The sequence below is a fragment of the Nipponia nippon genome, unplaced genomic scaffold (assembly GCF_047370975.1).
Source record: "Nipponia nippon isolate SJK-2023a ecotype South Korea unplaced genomic scaffold, ASM4737097v1 scaffold_5, whole genome shotgun sequence".
NCBI classification, from domain to species: Eukaryota; Metazoa; Chordata; class Aves; order Pelecaniformes; family Threskiornithidae; genus Nipponia; species Nipponia nippon.
Window position 1 is genome coordinate 14140079 of NW_028262369.1, and position 23110 is coordinate 14163188.

The 23110-nt window shown below is 38.2% G+C and overlaps 1 protein-coding gene across 9 annotated transcripts in view; it reads left to right on the forward strand.

Moving 5' to 3' along the window:
• SDK1 (sidekick cell adhesion molecule 1) overlaps positions 1 to 23110 on the forward strand; it is a 424191-nt gene that overhangs the window by 254499 nt on the left and 146582 nt on the right. For all 9 annotated transcript variants that reach the window (XM_087732480.1, XM_087732484.1, XM_087732481.1 and 6 more), the window contains 3 exons: positions 9546 to 9657; positions 10626 to 10816; positions 19433 to 19516. In XM_087732480.1, the coding sequence (XP_087588606.1) occupies positions 9546 to 9657; positions 10626 to 10816; positions 19433 to 19516 (387 nt within the window). The remainder of the gene's footprint in view (positions 1 to 9545; positions 9658 to 10625; positions 10817 to 19432; positions 19517 to 23110) is intronic.

Sequence of the window (23110 nt, forward strand, 5' to 3'; positions counted from 1 at the left end):
ATGTTTTATGCTCTACAGAGCATATTTAATCTTAAATCCTCCCTGTGAAAATAGTGCTTCAATTATTGTTGTCATAAAATAAATTCTTGAAGGCATTTCTTAAATAATTTCCTCCAAAGTCACTGCAGATGTTTTTCTTTATTTAAGTCCAGTGAAGGATAGATGAGAATGTCTTTTTTTCTTTTCTTTTCTTCTTTTTTCTCTCTTTTTTTTTTGTTACCACCCTTTCATTTCTAAGTAGAAGAGTGTTTAAACTTGTTACAAATAGGAGAAGCAGCAACTAGATTTTCAATTGTGTGATTTTATTTGTGCCAAAGTAAGGAGTTAAGAAATGCATTTATAAAAAAAATGAAGCCACATATGAAGATACATTTGAAAATAGAGGGCAGCATTTTATTGCCTCCCCTTTCTCTTTCTTTCCTGCTGCTTGACAGTAAACCAGAATCTGCTGGTGGGAACTGCAGCATCTGAAATAGCGGTGGTTCTCGGATTCCTGCAACGCAGCCATGTCCCCAGCTCAGCTTTCCTTCTTCATTTCTTCTCTCAGCTCTTGTCTCACCACTGAATTTTGCATTTCTGGACATTATGATTAACTGACAGTTCTAGTTTATTTAACATTCAGTTATTGATGTGTGGTTTATTAACTTTACCTTTATTAAGAAAGCAAGTGGTAAATATCCAGATACGTGAAGCGCCAAGGCTGTAAGATGTTAAAAGTTCCTTTTTGCTTTCAGGAGAAAGCGACTCTTGTGGTCTGCTGCAGAAATCCATGCAACCGCTGTCAGATCCCTCAAACCTGTTTCCTCCTCCTAAATGCATGCCTTTTTATATTTAAAATGATGCTTCTCTTACAATGCACTGAAGTGCATTGTAAAAATATGCAGCCTCTTAAAAATCATTTCCACTGATGAGTTATTTTAAAATCTTTTTAAACATAAGCGTGTTTTGGATTATACAAAGGTTCTGGCTGCTGGCTGCAGAGGTGCCGCTTGCCCTGCCGGCTGGCTGCAGCGGGCTGCTGTACCTGTTGCCGCTCGCATCACTTTGAAGATGACTCTGAGGCTAATAGATTCCATTGGTAGATCGTGGATATTTTTTCCCACTTTTTAACTGCTGTTGAATAAGATTACACACTCTGTCCACTTATATAGCCGATATTAAAGCTATCCGGTGAATTGAAAAGCCACCTGAGTGTTCTTTAGCTAGAATAGCTTGAGGCTATATATTTTTTCATGTTAAAAGCTCTAATGATGTGCTGGATGATAAGTTTCTAGGCAAAAAGAAACCCCTCGCTATGCATGGGGGAAGTTCAGGTCAGTGACAGAGACTGAACTTCCAAATTGCTCTTTTTGCATGAGGAGTTGTGAGAAGGGAATTTCAGAGTGCTGGAGCAGAAATTTGGTCTGCTTTTGAATTTAGCTGCTGAATCATCACAGGGAGCTGTATAACTAAGCAGTGGCTCAATTTCCTTAAAACTACATGGGACAACACTAGAAATTTATTTCTGAAGTAGTCCTAAAATACAAAGTGGGTTTGTAGACCTCAGGTAGTAGAAAAGAGGAGGAACAAGTCTGTTTTGTGGAGGGCTCACCCCCAAATAGCAGTCGCTGGATCACCTGCACTTAATGGCCTGTAGAAAAGGGGCAAAATCGGGGGAAAAAAAAGCCAGATCTCCCAGTCTATGGAGCAGAATTGGCAAGAGCCAAGCTGGAGAGACTGTGTCACCATGAACCATCCCGGCCGTGGTGCCTCTCCTTGAGCACTGCAGTATTTCTGTTGTTTACAGAAATACTTTTTCTGTTTGTAAATCGACTGTATTTAGGCCCCTGTCTCTCATTATGCCCAGGAATAGACCCTAAAAACTCTCTACAAGGTTTTAGAAGCTTCTCAACCTGTATTTTAGCCTCCGTTTTATCTAATAAAATACATAAAGCTCCTCTTTGCTGTAGTATCTACACACAAAAGGGTATAAGTCATCTTGTGGATAGAGTTGAGTTCTCCATTAATCTTTCCCTAGGGCTAAAACTAACAGCTCTTGCAGTCTGTGTGAAAGTCCTTACCAAGGGGAAAAAAAGCTCTTACAAACGTGGCTGTTATTTGTTTAAACATTTGGAAACATTTGTAGTGTGATGCTAGCTATTTTTTTTTTTTATCCTTTCTCCTATTCTTTTGTTTGTATATATTTCAGTGAATCCTTTCAAACTTGCCAGACAAGAAAAGTTTGGCTTGTTTAGCTAAGTAAAATTAAGACTGTGAAGGAGTATGATTGTTTTCTCTAAATACTTTAGGACATAAAGATCACAGAGGGAGAAAAGAGCTATTTAAGCTAAAGGACAGCTTTGGCAGAAGAACAAATGGGGTACCATTGGTCATAAATACATTTAAGCTGGAAATCAGGAGTGTGTTTAACAGGTTGAACAACAAAGCTCTAGGAAACTTTCCAACCAGAAAAGAGGCATTAAAAAATGTCAATATTTTTACCACAGGCCCCAGTACATTCAGAAACAGGATTGTATGACGGGATGTCGGAGAGACAGGGAGCTAGGCCGACCCAGGAGGTGCTTTCTAATCCTCTGCTCCCAACAGTTAGCAGGAGCTCCATATGCATAAAATATATTCTTGCCAACATTTTGCATAATTAATGTATTTTTTTCCATTTTCTCCTTTAAGGGTCTGTTTCTGTAATATTGTAGATCTACTTAAATTAGGAATGTGAGTATTTTCACTCTCTTCAAACCGAGCAGCAAGCACCTGAAGTTAAGTGCATTTTGAACTGCTTGCAGAGTTGCAAGCTAGACTGGGTAAATCACACATTTGTAGGTTAATTTCCTTGAGTAAGTTTATTTTTCAGAGTTAAATGAATCAGAAGTACTGTTGTAACATATATGGCGTACCACCCAGGCCCAGAAGGGATGGATAGAAAAGGAAGGAGTGCAGGTTTTCAGGCTCTGCTTTACAACATGAGTGATTCAGCCAAGGTTAATTTGTGCAAGGCTTCTTCAAGAGTTGTTGATGAAATCTTTTGTAATTGCTTCTCTTTGCCATATCCCCCCTCATACACTGCTTATTTAATTTGTGATCTACTTGCTGTATTTTGTTTGGCTTTTATTCGCCTGTTTTGTTTTGGTTTGGTTTGGTTTTGTTTACTTCACTTGCAGTGGAAATGAATGGTGTGTTTGATCTGATGTGGGCAAAGCTTAGTCACAATGACAAGAGTATACTGCGTCAATAAATACAACTGACTTAGACCGTTCACTTGTTTTGCTTGTATTGTGTTTTGTAAACCTCTTTCATATCTGGTGTTTTATTCATATGTCGTGATGTCTGATGTCTGGATCAAGACGAGGACTGTATATATAAGAATCCACTTGGTGTGATTGATTCAAACAACTAGGCCATTTTCACTGTAAATTTGATCCACAAAGCTAAGATTTTATGTTGTTGCTTATTTACTTTTTTTGAGTCTACACTCTAGTTTCTCAAAGTTTCAAGATCAGAAATTATGTTAATCTGTACATGTTTGAGGAGTCTTAAGATATCCTCAGGTACTGAAAAGTCATAATTCTTCATACACCAACTCTGTACCGTTGGATTGCTAATTATTTTATAAATACATACTTTTGACTCAAAAAAACTCCATCTGGAGTTTTAATGTTATTCATCAAACTAAACAAATGTGACCAGGAATCCTCACAGGAAAGTCTCTGTTATTTTTCTTTATGTCTAGAAATCTGAACAGAGACCTGTGCAGCGCACAGTAGCGCACAGCAGCATCATGTATTTCCCTTTTTTTTTGAAAATGAATACAGTCCTTGCTAGAATAAAAATGAAAAAATGAAATGGTAACTTTTCTTATTTTAACACTCTTTCATTGTATAAACTGTTAATAATCACTGATAAGTAGGGAACAAATAGACAAGCCATGTTTTAGGATAGAGTTTTATGATTGAGAAATACACTTTTTTCATTATTTGCATAATGTTTCTCTCTTGTACCTGCAGGTGGTTGTCAGCATTTGCTAGTCTGTTGATCAGGCTCCAATTCCTGTTGTGCATCTTGTACTGCAAGAGGGAAGGGAAATTAATCTATTATTGATCAGGATCCAATTCCTGTTGTGTATCTTGTACTGGAAAGGGAAAGGGGCATTAATCCATTATGGGTTGATAATCCAAACCATCTGCAGGTTGTACCTGGAAAAAGTGAAATGTATTCCATTAGATAGTTTGTATTTGTAAGGTTGTGGTTTTGGTTTTTTTTTCCCCTTGAGCAATCTTGAGAAGCCACGTGATTGTCATTTCTCCTCTTTTCTCATATTCCATGTTACACAGGCAGAGATTGCACATTCTTCATGCCGTAATGTTGAACTATTTATATGTAATATTTTTGCTATTTGTATTGGATTCTTATCTCCTATTCTGCTTTTTTGTAATATAGGTATCCATAATTTGGTAACATGAAGCTTTGCATGTATCCTGCATAGTAATTGTGAAGGCATTTCTGCGTACTGTGCAAGTCTGAAAGTCTGTAGGAAGTTTATGGTGACGGTTTTCTAATCTTTTTCTCCCAGGTTAACTTATAAATGGTTTTGAAGTTCTGTTAAAGTATTCCATTTCTCCATTAGCTTGAGGGTAGTGTTCTGGTGATCTTTTCTGCAAAGTGTGTTTCTTCCATAGACAAATTTCGTGATATGAAGAAGTAAATCCATTTTTGGATACTTATTCCTGTGGGATTCCTTCTTCACTGAAAACAGGATGCTGAGAAGTAATTGCAGTAGTAACTAAGTCTAAGGGTAGGAATGACTAGCAGTCAACATCACGTTCCAGGCTCTACCCCATATTAAGTAAATGAGGGTGATCTGGGTGATTATTTAGGCAATCCTCACTCCTCCTGCTCGTGGTCACTTTGTTTGTATTGTCTTGAAAGGATTGGGACCTATAAGCAATTTAATTCCTCAGCCATTTTTCTCAAGTCTGAACTCAAGCTATTACTTCTTTTCAAGAGATAAACACTTTCTCTCACCTTTTATCAAGGCTGGTTTGCACTGTGTCTCTCTGAGATGAATTTGAGCATCCACTGAAGTAATATTCTTAATATTCGGCACTGCAAACACAAATACAGATAAACTTTGCAAGCCATAATGTAAAATCTGGGAAAGAACCTAATGTTTATACATTTCTGAAGGGGACAGCACCTTTTGTATCTTCAGTCATATGGCCTGAGTGAGATTTCATCTCTATTGGGAAGATTAAGCACCCAAGTGACTTTGATAAAGTCTGTGATCTTTATAAACTGTAAATTATAATATTTAAAATTCCCTATACCTTACATGGCAATATATGTAGAGAGAGAAAAACAGTGTCTTTTCAGAGATGATAGGGCAGCCTACATAATGACTGTATTTAAATAACAGATTAAAAATTCTACAGCTCATCAGTATTAAATAATCAGTGTTACAGACCACTTGGGACAGGTTTCCTTCCTGGTCAGATGGGAGGAGAGAAGGGGGGAGTCTGGTGTGATCCAAGATCGGCGTTGTGCAGTCATGCACAGCCACTGGTGATAAAAACAAATAGACCATGCAAGAGGTGTTCACTCTTTCTTTTTCTCTCTTCCCTCAATATATCTCTGCTTTGTGCAGAATTGTCAGATTCTTGAATGCCACAGTTTGGAGAGGAGTTTATGTTTAGAGGGACAGAAAAAAACCGGATCTTCTCCTTTCCATTTTCTCTTTTTCTTTTTTTTGGACTCTATTTTTCTTTTTTTTTTTTTTTTTGGCTCTTTTTTCTCTTTTTAAAAAAGTCAAATATGGAAAAATAATACTTGTGCCAATTTACCTTAATATTTTGGGTGGTAAATGGCAGCAGTTCACCAACTGCTTCATGAGCAGCTGGGGATGGGAACCACTGAAACAGCTGCAACATAAGCTCCCTCCACTTGTAAGTCAGAGCCTTTGGTGTTATGGTAGTCAAGCCTCAAAGGTTGGTTGGTGACGCTCCTGAAGGCACTTCAGTTGCGGGGCCCTAGTAATAATTAAGACAGTGTCTAATGAGAAGGTTTAGAAGCAAATGGAAGATTGGAAATACTGTGAGTCCTGTGGCTAAAAGACATACAAAGTGAAATAAAACAGAGCGCCCCATTTTTTGGAGAAAACTCTCTGCTTGGATTAGGACTCTTGCCTGTGGCAGTCTTTCTGTCCAGTTGTCTGTTAAGGACTAGAATCAGATTAAGAGCACATCCCTTAACTGTTCTTCAGTGCCGTTCAGCCTTGCCTGTGCAGCGTCCTGCAAGTTCCCTGCAGACTTACGATGTCTAATAGTGAGGCATCCCTTGGCTACGGTTCCGGGGTCAGTGTTTTTCCCTAATGTTGCTTTGCTTTCTTAGCTGAGAGGGAGGGGTTCAGAAAGCAGATACAAAGGAAAGAAGATCTTTTCTTTCAGAAAAGATAGAATATGAGTGGGAATGGTGGTCCCCTATTAGCAAATTCATTTCACTGTAACCATGTTCTTGTATGCATGTGTATTGCTCTCCCATTTCAGTGTCTTTAATAAATATTTCCTTCAGAGAAACTGAAGCTCAATCATTAAAATTAAGGATACATGGGAAATTGAGCAGTTCTTAAATAGTGTGAAATATCTATAGCGGACCATGGGATGGCAGGGAGGCGAAATGGCCAGTGACGAATGCAGAGAAGCTGCCTGAAGGAGGGCAGGCAGGGGTGATGAAAAGCCAGAAGGAAACAGAAGAGACCTAGAAAACTGAGACAAGAAAAAGTCTGATGAAGTAAAAAAGGAAAAGTGAAGAGGAGAAAAAAATTCAATTGTTTTCTACAAAGGATTTTCAAAGAAAATGTCTGTTTACTAACAATGACATTCTGCATTGTATTTTAGTGTAGCACCAGTCAAGTAAAATCATGTCAGGAGGAGGAGAGGGATAGAGTGGCTTTATTGATGGGTAGGATAAGAAACTTGGAAAGCCTGGGTAGGTTTTCATTATCTGATTGTTTGAAATAGCTCTCTACCTTCCACAGCCCGACTGAACTCTGATTTGCTGCATCGCATCATCAAAACAAAATCACAGTTTTACTCCTTATCTAGATTAGGAGCCTGGCTACTCTGATACTCCAGCTGGTGGATTTCTTACAAAAGGGTGAAGTTCTGAAAGGATGGGGTGGACACGCAGATCCCACATTACAGCCCTATTGGGATTTGTACTCTAAAGTAAAACTAAATTTCTCCTTTGATATTTTGATTAGCCACAAAACAAAGCTGCAAAGTACCCCCTGCAAAAGGAGCCATGGGAATGTCCCTGTTGCGTTTTCTTTGGCAGGATTGGGGCCAGAGTGAATCATGGCAAGTGGTTTCTTTATGCTGCAAAGGGAAACTTAAACTGTCTTTGAATATGAAATAGGAATATGCGTGCTATCTACATACTGTTTAGATAATACTTTGAAATGTTGTTTTCTATATATGCTTGTTACATCTGCAGCTGACCTTTGGTATATTAGAATCCAAGCACTAACCATTTTGATGAGCCCTCTGTATCACACCAGTATTAGTTCACCGGCTCAAAATCTTTATCAACAACCTGCTTTTAATAGATTTCTTTCAGGGATGGTACAAAATGAAAATAAGCACATACTTTGTTTAGATTCTTGTTATAGTCTGTAAGAAAGTCAAAGAAATCTTACGTTTTCCTGGTTGCAGGCGGAGTAACGTGCACTTTTATTTCCCCTGCTTATCTGCTCAATGCACAAAGAGCCGCTCGCACATGGCGAACTCCTAGAGACCGCAACAAAGCTGGCTTCTCTTCTTTGGCTCATTTTAGTGGGGTTGAGCCATTCTTCAGGGGAGCTGATAAGTCAAACAAGTGGTTTTCCTCTTTTACAGATGGCGATAAGAAATGATTACTGCCAAATTAGTAACTTGTTTGTTGATCTTTTAGCATTTACTGTTGTAAACCTTCATCTTGCACAGAAGTAGTGGTGAACAGTAATGCTGAGGTTATTTCTTCTCAACAGTAGCAAGCTACTAATCTGATCACGGCTTGTTTTCTATTTTTTCAATTACTATCTGGAAAATTCCTGCCATGATTACCTACAAGACCACCATGGAAATCTTCTTAGAAAATAGATTTGCCACCTGATAGCATCATATTTCCAAGAATGTTGTTGAGCAGGAGTAGAATCTACTAAAAGCTTGTTTTTTGAGATCCCATATGAGTTGCATATAGATGCTGTGGCAGGTCAACAGAGTGTATTTATGGGAAGAAATAAATATGTGTTTACCACTTCCTTAAGTACTATTCTTGGATGCTTGAATTTATTCAGATGTGTGGGTGGTATTCTTAAAATTTTAAAATTATACTGCATGCTTTCATCTCCCATAGTACACTATTTGCTATCAATTACAAAAACGTCAAAAGGTAAAAATTTTGTCATTTGGTAATTGAGAAATCTGCTAACTTTGTGAACTTTCTGATCCCTATTAGCAAAACCTTTGTCTATCCAACAAGTGAAACTGAATGTCAAATGGTTTTTGGCATGCCGGGTATGAGATAAGCAAAGAATCTTCTATCCATTTTTGATTCTTTGGGGAATTGTCTTAGACGTCCGGGTTCATACCTTGCATTTGCCAGTTTCCCATTCTGCTCAATGGGCATGCGTTAGCCTCATTTGCAGAAAACATTTGATGAACTGGCTTGCTTTTCCATCAGTTTAGTTTTATTTTCATTACTTTTCCCTATAATTCATTTATTGGATTCTGTATCTTTAGAAAATGTTATTACTCTGTTATTCAAGCTAAAAAAATAGCTAGTTTTTCTTTCCCAAATGAGTTGCTTGAAGCAAAGTACCTATGAATACATGGGTATTTTAATTCACTTACTAAATGTATACAGAGAAAATTTACAAGCAGCCTTTTTACCATTTTTTAAGTGTCTGCTGACTGTTGCATAAGCTAAATTATTTACAGTATGATGCCTCACAAAAGAGTAGCAGATTTGGGTTATTTACTTTCCTGATAAGAAAAAGGGATTGAAGTTGCTGTGATATGCTGCTTTGTTAATTTTACATTTGTTCCCCAGTGTGTAAAATCTTTTTAAAGAACTAACATGAGTATTGGCAGACTCTTTTGAAATAGTATGGAAGTGGTAAGATTAAACAAAACATGAAAAGGTCTTAAAAATATAAGTCAGCAAGTGTTTGATAAAAGTGCTCAACAATAGAAAACCTTTAGGATGCTTAATTTATTTGCTCTCTATTTGAGAATGGCCCCTGCACTCCTTCTGGGAGTAGTTCTAGAGAGTTAGTGTTTTGAACGATACCAAACTGGGTATATTGAAACAGTGTGTTTGTACAGTGTAATGAAAGCCATCGAGAATGGTCATGCTGAAGATCTCCCCTTAATGAGGAGATTAAAATCCATGGTGAGGTTGAAGAGTGAAATTTGCAGCTGTGTCGCTTGATGAGATCCTTTGCCTGGAACGTGCCAGGCCTCGCCGTTTGCAGATGTACAGAGTCTTCACAAGGTTTCTCTCTGCCTATGCAGGTGCCATAGACCCCTCTTACACCGTGGCTCCCGTCATCGTAATCCCTCCACAGAATACAAGCGTTGTAGCAGGGAGCAGCGAAATCACGCTGGAGTGTGTGGCCAATGCAAGGTATTGTAAAAGCAGCGGGGTTATAAGGAACTAATTTTAATGCACTGTCCTTTACTGAGAGGGACATAGGAAGTTATTTTCTTTTTTTTTTTTTTAATTATTTTAATGATTGAAGCAGGATGCAGCATGTAGCTTGCTCTTCAGAGTAACCTTACAAATAATCTTGTTTGTCCAACATTACTGAATTAAACATCGATTTTTCTGGCCAAATAAGGATATAGGCAGAGTTACTTTCCCACCTGTTACTCGCACAGTAAGGAAAAGAAGTATGGTGGTGTTCAATCAGCAGACGTTATCTTAAGGAAAAAGTTATGTTAAGGATTAATAATATTTCAGCTGTATTACCTATTGACATGAAAGGTGATTTTTGTTGAACAGTCTGTGCTTCCTAGTAAATAAATTAGTGAGGATCTCCTGTGAAGTAATTTATTACAGCTACTCTCGTTTTACAGTGATTATTGCTCAACTGTTCATAATGCATGATAATATAGAGTTCACAGCATTCCTCCTATGTTTCCATCTAGTTGGCCTTGAATAGCATTGAATTCCATTGAATAGTTGAGGTCCTCAGACGATGAGAAGACCAAATGATTCACTTTCTCCTCTGAGGGAAGAGATGTTCCTGATATGGTTAATATTGTTTTGGTAATTGAGTTATAATGAAAGCACTTCCATGCAGCTGATTCCCATAGCAGTATTTACTCCTTTTGCTTAGAGAAATTAAATTATTAGCACTTAAGTTCTATTGCTGTATCAATTAGCTGTACTTGCATAATGCCAGCTGAGTAGTCTGTAGTCTTGATGTGTAGAAGCTACATATATATATACACACATATACATTTACTTCTTAATAGATATAGGAAAACTTACAGAAGTTTTATAATTTCTATATAACTGCAGACAAGACTATTCTGTAATATGTATGTTTTATTGTTGTATTCTTGTGTGTTGTTTTTAAACCTTGGCAGACCTCTTGAGAGACTAAGCATGACCTGGAAGAGAAATGGAGTAAAAATAACCAGTGGCATTAGCAGTTTTGGGAGACGACTCACTATCGCCAACCCAACCTCTGCTGATGTGGGGATGTACTTCTGTGAAGCAAAATTGAAAGAGAGCACAGAGGAACCAGCAAGAGCGAAAGCCTTCGTTTCTATAATGGGTAATTCTCAAGGCAATGTGTTTTTTAGCAAAACAGGCTCAGGACTGAGGTATAATAGGAAATAAAATTGATATTTTAATATTTCATTGACCTTACATTTGAACCTTTCTTTGGAGAACAGAACAAAGGAGGTGAAAGAGGGTTATCTTCCAAATTAATTCAGCTGTTCTTCTCCATGAATATAAATTCATCAAATAGATATTTTTTTTTTAACCACTGATGTGATTCTGAATCCCCTGTGAAACTATACATTTAATCAGAAGTTGGGGAAATACAGTAGTAAAATCCTTATTGGGCAGCTTCTACATCTTGGCTTTTAGATGCCTTAAACCCTGATTAACTCCCAGCTTGCTTACATCTAGTTTTAATATGTCAAGTGCCTGTATTTCCACAAGAAGACTTTTAGGAGCACTTCTGTGCGTTGTGTGTTGCAAGTGCCAGTCAGGGGGCCAAGGACATTCCTGAGCACACAGGCAGGCCGATATCATTACTGAGGTAACAAAAGGGAGAAGGACAAACCGTTGAAATCGGTGCTACGTGACAGACCTTTGACTCCAAGGGAAACTCTGAACTTAATATTTTTAAGGCGACATTGATGCCTTTCCCTGCCTGTTTCCTCTGTGTTGGAGTTTTGCTGCAGCAAGGAGGTTGTCGTTTGGAAATGGTAGTTACTGTGCATGTCAGATCCAATACAATAAAGCAAATTAGCACACTGCACACAGTGTAGAGTTTTTTAGGACTTTTAGAATAAGAGAGACATTTTAAAACAGAGACATTTAGATGTTTTAAGCCAGAGCTGACTGTGTAAAGTCTAGCTTTTAGGTAATAGTCCCAGTAATAACTGTGTAAGTGTCCTGGAGAGGTTATTGCTCTGGCAATGGTACAAGTCTCAGCATTGATCAGAATTCATGCACATGCATTTCTTTAGTGCGTTGCAGAGGGAATTCAGCACGCAATTCTCTACACTCTTTTAGCCTTCTGAAAATACAATTTTAAAGACTGCTGTATGGTCTGTGTTCTACTAAAGCAATTTATAGTAGTTCATGCTAAATGAGAAAACAGCTCTTCTCTCTACAAAGCTCTGTTCCAGGTTCATTTGTAGCACTGTGTCTCTATTATATTTATTACCTACTGGATGAAGTTTGGTTCCAGTCTTTTTCTTTGTACTCTGTTTCTTAGAATTACTACCTCATGGCTTCCCTTCCCTTTAAGCAGCAGAGACAGATTTCACTTATTTATGTTTTTTTTAAACTCTTCCTTATTCATAAGATTTTATTGTAACTAGTTTAACTTTGCTGCTATGCTGTCAGATCCAGCCTAATGCAATACTTAAAGCAGCCTCTCGGTTAATGTGAAAGATCCTTAAATACAGTTACAATAAAACTGAGAAACAATCATTGGGGAATCATATTAAACTAGCAGTGCTGCCTTTTCTTAGTAGCTTACCAGCTCTCTTATTTTTAAATGTTTTATTTATTTCTTACGCAGTTTTAGGGGGCTGTCAGGGAGTGAAGTTATGAAAAGGCCTGTAGATAAGAACAAGCAGATGAAAGAAAGCAGAAACAAATTGGTTACCAATTACTTTTATTTCCTTCTGAAGGAACAAGACACTTCAGTTGCAGGTGTTTACTCAATGTGTCAGCAAAGCCTGATAGATTTCTTTATTTATGAGTTTCTTGAGCTGCACGATGGATCTCTAATTCTAAACAGGAAGCCAAATCAAACGATTAGTAGTTAATGCGTAACTTCTGTTCAGCCTTACAGTTCTTGGATGGATCTGGCCATCGTTTAATTAGTCAAGGGACAGGTTCTAGAGGAAAGTGCAGACAAGATTGAAACCTAAGGATCTTTGCAGTGTATCCCTCATAGTCTATTGGAGTAGTACTTATAGAGAATCAAGTATGCTTGTCCATTTGCATGTATAAAATATTTGTAGTGCGTACAAATTGATAGTGACCTGATAATGAGCTGTACTTCTTGGGAGAATAACACAGTGTAGACTTAATAAGGGGCCTTGACTAACAGAAAAGGGAAATTGTGTTAATAGAAGAGGTTTGTTTATGTTTACTCAATAGTATGGTAATGAGAGCTTTTGTGGATTAATAGAAAAAAATATTTTGCTATTAACAGGTAGAATAGGGGTAGTGATAAAAAGATGCATCAAAGATATCACAAATACCGAGTTAATCAAAGCTTTTACATAAATATATCAGTCCTTGCCTTCCCCAGCTAAGGGAAGCCACATAACTTTGGTGTGGGCTCACATGGTGACAAGGGCTTTATTAGAAGGCAGTGGAACTGAGTACAAAGGCATGTACTCAGTTCAAATTATTATTTGTGACCTACAATATTAGCTCTGAATTTTTTTCTGAATATTTCTGAGAGTACATCTCAGTTTGTAAATGAAAATCACAATAATATTTGAAAAATCTGAATCTCTAATGTAATAAAGTAGTACTGGATAAGCAAGAAGAAAATCCTCTAGTCTTGTGCTGCACTGCAATTTTCTTCTGAATGTGTCAAAGAGCTTTCTGACATCTTCATATTGTTCCAGCAAAGATAAACTGAGATGGTTCCAAACCCTGGTTTTATTAGCTGCAGTTGTTATAAATTTTTAAAGGGTAGCATGTTCCTCAGTTGGCAGAGTAACAGTTTGGGAAAGATTTGTTGCAGATTAGATAAGAGCACATTTGTTTTATCACTAACAGTTTGAAGATTAAGTAATTTAAGGAGTCTTCTCATGAGCAAACCAATTTGAAAACTGAGCTAATCTTAAATTCTTTTGCTCCAGTTCTGCAAGTTCCGTTAGCTACAAATTGCAATAGTCATTTTTTAAGTGATTATTCTATGGGAAATTATGAATTTTAGAAGCTTAAGAAAATGAGGAATGAAACCCTTCCACTACCTGAAATCCATAATGCTCTTTAAATCAGATGCAGTCAGAAAGTAAAATCTGAACAATCTGAGGAGAAAAACAAGTAGAAAGAATGGCCTGGTGTGATGAGGTGTTGAAGCCCTGTTGGCCTGGCCAAAGGAGTAGGATGGAATAAAGCAGAATCACAGTAGAGGGCTTCCCTTCTTTTTGGAGCAGTTTTGTGCCCAGAATAACTACATTAATAGACGTGTTAGTCTCATCTTGGTGTTTCCTAGAAAGAATTTTTACATCCCAGCTGGATGGATTTCTTTCTGAAAATAGGACAATAGGGGAGCGTGGTAGGTGGGTCCCTCTCTTAAAGGCTACCCTGGTTCTCATCAGGTATGGGTACAGCTTATGGGATCATGGGATTCAGGAACACATCAGAAAAATTCTGATTTTAATGTGGAGGGCCCACCGGGCTAGGCTCTGAGATGAACTATAGCACTGTTCCTCCTTCACTGAACTTCTCCAGGAGCAAGTGTGGAGGTGCAGAAGGGCCTTCTTTGTGCATTGCCATTGTCCATGAATTTGCATTGAAGGTATATACAACTGCCAGAACAGAAGTTATTTTCCTCTGCAGCTAGCCACCTTGATACCTTGTGCTCAGATCTCTGGAAACAATAGCTCTCGTGGCTCTAGCTTAGACACTTTGAAACACTACAAATGATGTCTTGAAAGCAGAGCAAAGAATTTTTCCATGATGATTGTGTTCATGTATTGTGTTTAAGAAAAGACTGTGATGACTGTGTTCGTGTACTGTTCATAAGAAAAGAATAAGAGTTTCAGGAAAACTGTAATATAAAATGTCTTTGGACATGCCTGAACTTCAGTTTGGGCTCAAAGCAGAGAAATGTTGGCAAGTTTTGATTTGGCGAGCCTCAGAGGTTCTTGAGATGGACGCAGACATGTCGCCTTGGCCCCAAATGCACACAGGATCTATACCAGAGTGAAGTAATGGGACTTCTGGGGAGTCTAGTTGTGTCTCTGACATTCAGGAGAAGTTCCTTCTTCTTTCAGCTCTGCAAACAGGAGACGTGTTCCCTGTGCTGCTATAAGGTTTTAGAACACACAGACTGCAGCTTGCAGTACGGGTAGTAGCAAGAAACTAAGAGTACCTTTTCATCTCTTTCTGTTTTAACCTGATATTCATGCAAAGAAAAATCCTGCTTCAAGGAACTTGTTATACCTGCATATACAATGTGGCTTCTCTCAGCATGGACAGTCTGATCTACTGTCTGGAGTTATGGACTTTGTACCTACAAGGGACTCTCAGGTTTGCAGTTCCCCTTTCTTTACAGGATATTCACCAAATAAATGAGTTTATGGAAATGCTAGAGAAAGGCTTCCATGTTTAAGGTTCAGTCTTCCTCTTAAATATGCAGGCCTGCATTTCTGAGTGATGCAGGAATTTCAGCTTTGGAGGAGCCCCTGGGGCTTTCTCTGTTCTTTCTGACTTTCATGTATGTATCTAGGATTAGGTCACACATCTCCAATGCAGCTTGAAGGGTATGTAATGGATGCTGACTGCTATCTTTTGAATGTTAAAATCAGTGACCATGTAACTCTGCGTGGGGGAAGTTAGAACAGTATCAAATTTTGCAGGCTCCCAAGGGCTTTTCAGAGAGGCTATCTTTTCAATGATGTCTGTAGTGCGAAAAACCCCTGAAACCCTCAACAACTATTAAAAGCAGGCATTTATATTCAAATATTCTTTTTCCCCTTTGCTTGTTCTTGACCTTTTAGTTAAGATCAGTCAAACACTAATACAATATCCGAACAATACAGTATCTGTTTCTTTCAGTGTAATATGAGATGTGACCCTTCTCATTGCATAACACGCTGCACTGCCAGCAGGGTGAATTCGGTGTAATGGGTCCTTTCCTATTCTAACTATTGTGATTCTATAATTTCAAAAAAATTTAAATGTTTGGCCTGATACCAACAGACTACTGTCATTCCTAGAAATCGCTGTGTCTGGGGGCTTGTGTCTGGCATGTTATATAGTTTGGAAGACATTGTAATTTCACCAAACATTAAATTTCAACACATGATTATTGCCTACAACAATAAATGTTCAAATTCAGACTGTGTGATTCAAACCAAGCCTTATAAGTATGCAGTAGAGTCATATATACAGCCAGCCAGAATGCCCCTTCAGAATGCTATCTGACCCCTATAAATATTACTGCATTTTTATGGCCTCTTTCTGATAGTTATTCACCAGGTGGAGTATAGCACCCAAAGTGAGATACCCTGAATTTTTCACTTGGAAATTATGCTGGGTCTACAGGCCCTCAGGCACACACCTGATGTGCACATGATACATCTGACTCATCTGAAAAGTGAGGAGCCTAGATTCAGTTGTCTAGCACCTCTAACTAGGGCTATTTCGTCCACAGCCTGAGTTCTGTTGAAGTCATAGACCCTCACTGCAAAGGACCTTTTGAGCATCCATGTTGCTAGCATAAGACACATGCAAAAAACACATGGAAAAGCAGGACAGCTTGCATGGAAATCACTGTTTCATTTCCCTCAAAGCCCTAAGAGTATATCTACACCAATACTGCTGTGATTCTCTCATACCTTAAATCACCAAGACTAATTTTCGATGTATATATTAGACTTGGGATACCACAGCACTGTTGTCCATGTGGTATTCTAGATCTTCCAGAATTCCCTTATGAATTACCCTTGTCTTCCCACCCAGGCTTGTCTCTATCTCCAGGCAGCAGAAGCAGGTAGTTAACAATCAGTAGAGTTGCTTTTGGAAGGTTTTCTATATCTGTGCTTATCACACAAGAATAAGATCTGACTCCTCTATGGACAGTTGTTGCCTCAGCCTCTCGACCCCTGTATGTCAATTGTAGCATTTTGCAGGGCTTCCAGCTGCTGGAATGGCTGTGAGAATTGAGTTCAGCAGGCTTTAGTGTAAGGGAAAAGGTGGGTCTGGGCTTGATGAAGACTGGAAATCATATTTGCTGGCACACCTACACCCTGAAAGTCCTCTGGGAGTTGTCTGTGGCCTTTAGATTGCATCTTTTTGCTGTTCCTGCTCTTTTTCTGTCTTGTCTGCTTCCGTTTCTCCCTGCTTCTTTCAAAAAAAGCTGATGTGAGTCTTCCGTAATAACATCACATCCCATTTGCTAAGTGACAGTTGTCACTGACTTCCAGTTCCTTGTCAGGTAATTCATTGCTTGATACCTGCTCACCTAAGCATCTCTTAATGTAATAAGTTTCTTCGAGGGTGGCATAACAGCCTGTATGGGATTTAAAGGAAGGAGCACAGATTGTAGGATAGGATTTTGGGAGACACACTGGGAAAGCAGACTGTATAAATATGCCAAGTATAACTGCAGAAGCTGTGTGCAACAGCAGCATATAAGCAATGGTCATAGAAGCACTAGCATCTTTGAGGTCACATTAAGTGCTTGCAGCTGGACTGCAGGCCCATGTTGAAGATAAATCTGCAAATTTATCACTGGTGTGTGAATATGTTGCTGATCTAGGACGAAGTTTGAGAGCTGGTAGCTGAAGGTTGCCAAGTTTAGAAATTGGCCCGTTAAGGTCAGAGTGCCTTATAAAGGGGAGGGTGGAAGATGTGCAGTTAGGAACTCCCTAAAAAGAGGAAAATACACTTGAACCTCACTGACTGAAGAGACATCCATAGAAGCAGCCCAAAGTTACAAGTGAATGGATGTGAGGATACGTGTCTGGATGCTGTCTTGCTCCTGCGCTGCTTTGGCCACCTTTTCCCTTTGTCTCCCCTCACAATCAGATTAAATTGCCATAGAACAAAAGATTCAAATTTTACTTTGAGAGATGGACAGATGAGCACTTACTTGTGTGTCCACAGGTACATAAGCAAGACATAAGGCTAAAAGTTTGGGAATTAAAAAGATAAAATTCTGGAAAGTGGAGCTCAAGGAAAACATCAGACAAGGCTTGGAGAATGGCATGAGAAGCAAGAATGTACTCAGAGTTAAACATGGACTTAGATGAATTGCAGAGGACTCAGCAACTTAGTTGATCAAACACGTCAAACAGTGTGCTATCAGTGAATTTCAGTTAAATGTTCAGCTTTTCAATTTGTTGTTTAGATTAACGCATGAGATCATATGCAATAAATCACAACTTATTATGCATGTTTATTAATAGCTTTATATTTAGGCAGTGAGGATCAATAATGTTAACACATGTATATTATTAGAATGTAATAAATCAGGTAGCTTGTTTTATTGGTTTTTCTGGGTAAATGAGTATTCCAGGCTATTTTGCAACCTCACCTCCTCCTCTGCACAGGATTTTGAGGACTAATATTGATTGACTTTATTTGGAATGAGTACAGAATTGTAATATCCATTGGTGTTCAAATGAGACCCCAGTTCTGTACACTCAAGCAAGTATTTTATTGTAGTTAGGGGGAAGGACTGCTGGGAAAGGGGGTTTTGCGTTCTAATCTGGTGCTTACTGATGTGTACCTGCTGGCACGTTATGTCATCGCTGTGAAATGATAGCAACGCTTGCTATACTACAGGTGGTAGCAGGAGAAATAAGATTTTGCAGGATAAAATTATGTGATTTTGTTTTTATTTATGAGAATACCAATGTTCTATCAATAATACAAACTGCACATCTGGTTTTCAGATGTGGTTGGTGAAGAGATTTGAGAGAAGGTCAGCTCAGATGACCTTCAATCTTGTAGCTTACTATGTTTTCTGAAACATGTGTGATTTCCTTGAAATGAAAATACAAGTAACTTGTCCTCACAAGTTACTTACATTGTCTTTTCTGTATTTTCTAAAACTTACCAGTGAGTTTGTCTATGGTACAATAGCACTCTAGTTATAATCAAATAAAATGCTTCCAAAAACAGTACTCAGATGATAATTGCATTGAACAGACTATGACAGTTTTTAGTTACCATGATAATTACTGCAACCTTAATGCCTGTGGGACTTTGACGCGATGCTCTTCAATTTTATGCTGTGTGGAAGAAAGAGTTACATGACAGCATACTCTACAATTTCTGGAATCTTGTCTCTGTTTAATTAAACGTCTAATATCTTTTCTTTAGTCCTAATGATAAAGTGTGGATTTTTATGATTATTACTATAACTTCAATTAAAGCATTAAATCTGTTTGCTTTCAAGAAATAAAACAGTTGAAAAGAATTTTTTTAATTATGCTGCAGTTATCTTCTGGTGTTGGTTCTCTGACATGCTATGGCACTTTATCTGACATGCTTCATGCCTTCACAAGGTGGAATTTAGTTTAGATACTGAAGCAAACTATCCTATAAAAAGCTATGTTGTAAATATAAACCTTTATAAACCTCTCGGGAGAGCCCTTCTGAACAAAGAATTAAAACGTTCCATGATTCAGACCTATAAAATGAAAAGTAGCCCCTGCTCTGAGTATTAATTTGCAGTGCAAACCCCTAAATTTTACCTTACATTGACTTGACTGTTTGGAATTCGTGCTCAGCATAGCAAAAAATTGTTGCCTTTAATGATGCTTTTACTCCCCCAAAAAGTGCCTCCAAATAGAGACAAACTTAGACAAGCTAGTCTGTTTGTAACAGTCTATTAAATACAATGCATGTGGAGAGATTATATGATGACTATCTTTAAATCAACGCCTATATTTCATTTTGCTGTGCCTTTGTTTGTTTACTTCTGTTTTCTTTCCCTGTTCTAAAGAACCACCATATTTTACGGCTGAGCCCGAGAGCATGATTTTGGCTGAAGTGGAGAAAGACGTGGACATCCTGTGCCAGGCGATAGGTGAGTGTGCAGAAGGGTTCAGACTTGGATGAATGATACATGTATATCCAGTTCTGAAGAAAGCATCTTATACAAACTTTTAATGTTTTGAGGCTTCTGCATTATTGCTAATTATCACAGATCCCAGGTACAAGGGAGAGGGATGGCCTTTGCCCTTGGAAAATTGGGCAGTCCTTGTAGTTTAGTTTAGACATGAGTAATGCCGGCACGTTCGTATTTGTCTGTTGGGCAAGTCAACTCCTGCTCCTTTCCCGCTGGTAGCCTGCCTTTGCTTCATAGTTGTCGCTATAAAACAGACATTAACGTCTTGAGCCAGAAAATTAGCTGAGGTAAAAGTATAGTTACGGAACCCATCACTTGCAATGCAAACAGTCAATATTTTCAACAATTCAAATGTCCTTTTTTCTAAAAATTATGGAACTTTTATACTGAATAGAAATGTCAGCAACTCTGACATTTAAGTGTAGTTAAGAATTCTACAGGAGGGCTATTACAGACAGTTTTTAATTGGCATAAAATAATTTTATGTTTTAATAACATAAAATGCTTCAAATGTCTTGAATTCCACCTAAACCAAAATAGTTTTTAAGATTTAGTTCCAGACAAGTAGAAGTACCACCTATTTTAGCACTCTAGTAAGATAGGAGGCATCGTAGTCTTGTGATAAGAGCAGGTTTGTCTATGTCACCAAATTGCTACATGACTTCGGCAAGCGAATGAACTTTTTGTTGTCTCACTTTCCCTGATGCTGAGTGTAACAAGCAATACATACAAAAATACCATGAGATCCTTAGGTAAAAAGTACACTACCTTGATTAAAAAAAACACCCAAACTTAACTAACAGCTTGTTTGGATGAGTTCTTTCTCCAGATCAGAGCCAATAAAGATATTCTTTATATAATAAATATAATAATTATATTATTTCCACTATGATTTAAGCATTTTTTTATGCTTTATGTAGGAAAGAGTGAACCTGCTTTTCTAGAGGGAAGCTTTGCAAATATGTTAGTGCGATAAGCAAGCATGTGTGTAAGGGTGCTCTGGTTGATTTAGAATTTCAGTAAGCCCTTGATGAGGTCTCTTACCAAAAGGCTCTTATAGAAATGAAGCTATCAGGCTCTAAGAGACAAGGTCTTGTTAATTAATAGCTTTTTAAACAAAACACAGCAGGACCGGCTGTCAGTGGAATTCCCTGGGAATCTATGCTGGAACCTGTGCTGTTCAACATACTCGTAAATGCCCTGGAAAAGAGGGTGAATAACAAGATGACAATGTTTGCTGATTATATAAAATTATTCAAGATAGTCAACATTAAAACTGACTGCAAAATAGTCGCAGAAGGTTCTGATGATTTGAACTGACTGGACAATAAACTGGCAGATGAAATTATTGACAGACATGAAATCACCTATTACTGTGCAGAAAAGGTATGTCTTCTGAAAACATCAGTTCAGTGCCAAGCCACGGTTCAAAATGTGAGGTACTGCGAAGAAAGGAATAGAGAAAAAATAAGAGAATGTCACTGTATGAATCCATCGGGCAGCACTCCCATCTCAAACGCTTCACACAGTTCTAATCACTCTATTGGAGAGAGAGATGTAGAGAAACTAGAGAAGACACAAAAAAGTAGGAATGGTATAATTAGAGGTCTACTGTGGTTTTTGAATAATGAAAAAATAAATTGACTTTGCAAAAGAGATGACTGAAGGACGGGTGCCATATGGGAAGGTGAGTAGGAGAAGATGATCCTGTATTGCTTAGTGCAAGAAGTAGAGGAGGCACGTAGCTAAATTTTCAGGTAGGAAATGTAGGATAAAGGAAAGATAGTACTTTTTCAGAAAACATAAACTGTGGAGGTCATTGGTCCAGGCAGTAGTTAAGATCAGAAATAAAAACTATTTAGAAAAACTAACAAAATTTATGGAAGAAAAATCCAGTAAGGACTATGAAACACAGCTGTGTGTATTCAACCTCTGGCTCAGCTAAAGCACAGATTACTGGAGCTGAGAAGGTGGAAATAGAATTTTGTCCTTGGGCTGTTCTTGCATTTTGTGCCTCAGCCTCCAAGACAACACAATTTCAAAGGAAAGAAAAGTGACGAGACAGACATTTATTCTGGCCATGTGACACCAACTTTATGTTTCACCGTGTGGTATGGCAAACATATTGGCATTTTTTTATTGGAGAAGATTTTTCAAGTAGCAGAATTAAAACTAAGTGTTGTATCATTAGAGAAATTGAGTTTACAGAACATTCTGAGATTTTTTTTTTTAGAAATGTTTTGATCCTACACACCTATTTGACGAATTTCTGGACTATCTCACTGTCACTGAAAAAACCTATCTGCTGTCTCAAATGTTTTTCAGGTATCACAAAAAAAAAAAAGAACAACCCATAACCTGGAGGAATTAGGGAAAGAAGAGGTTGACTTCTAACCCTTCTACCCCAGCTCTTCCTTTGAGCAGTTTAGCTCCCAAGGGGATTAATAGGGCACTCACAAGCATTCTCAGTAGATGAGGTCTTATTGGAGATATGGGAACTCCTACTAGAGAAAATGATTTATTTCTGCTGAACTCTTCTAGTGTGCATCTGATGAATGCAGTGCAGGAGCATGGAAACCTGTCTTCATGTGGATTGTTTTGATGAGTATCTGTAACACAGACTTGTAAGGGGCAGGTACTAGTATTAAACATAGAGGCGTTTTGATCCATTATTACACAAATCTGGCAATTGCCAGGATTTAAAAAGAGGGGTAAATGAAGGTTGCTGTCTCCCTGCTCCAAGCTAGGAGCGAGAATAAAGCACCAGGGGAACTGCAAAGCTGCCCTGTACCTTTGCTACAAATAGGAAAACAGATTGTATTTCCCCAGCCCCATCAAGTCATGTGCACAAAGCCCATTTGCCAAGTCTTGGTGCACTTTGAATGTGTGAGAGACAGATTAATTTCACAGTATAAGCAGAGACTAACTGTAAATAAAATTGCAGCTTGCACAGACTAGCTTTATACTTCCCTGTAATGGAGTTTCAGTGTATCAGACTGCGCAGTAACCATGCTCTGCTGTATATCTTTCAGCAGTCGCTGATGCTGCCTGCATTTTCAATGGGTTTCCTTGAAATGCTTTTTCTTATTTGCTTATAGAAAGTTTAGAGCTGCAGGCAGCGGTGCTGGTGTCCAGGGAGTGCAGTTAATTGGACTTTAGTTCTACCTGTTTAGACAAGTAGATGGAAAGATGCTTTTGGGATTCCCCAGTAGCCCACTGGGATCTACAGAAGGCTATACAAAATAAATAACAAAAATGACACAGTGAATATTTCAAGTCTTTTATCCAGGTTCTTAAGTAAGTTAAATTTGGCAAAGAGTCAAGCATCTGTTTCACAGATGGGGAAACTGAGCCTCAGATTGCATAAATTATTTGCCCAAGGTTACAGAGAAAGTGGCAAAGCCAGAACCAGAGTCTCAGTCTCCTGCCTTCCCTTCTCCTCCATAACACTAGATTCATTCGCCTGTGAAAAATGAATAGTGCTGCATAGATGCTGAGAAATAAGCTTATTTTATTTATTATTACGAGTCTTTTAGGCCACTGTGTAATTTC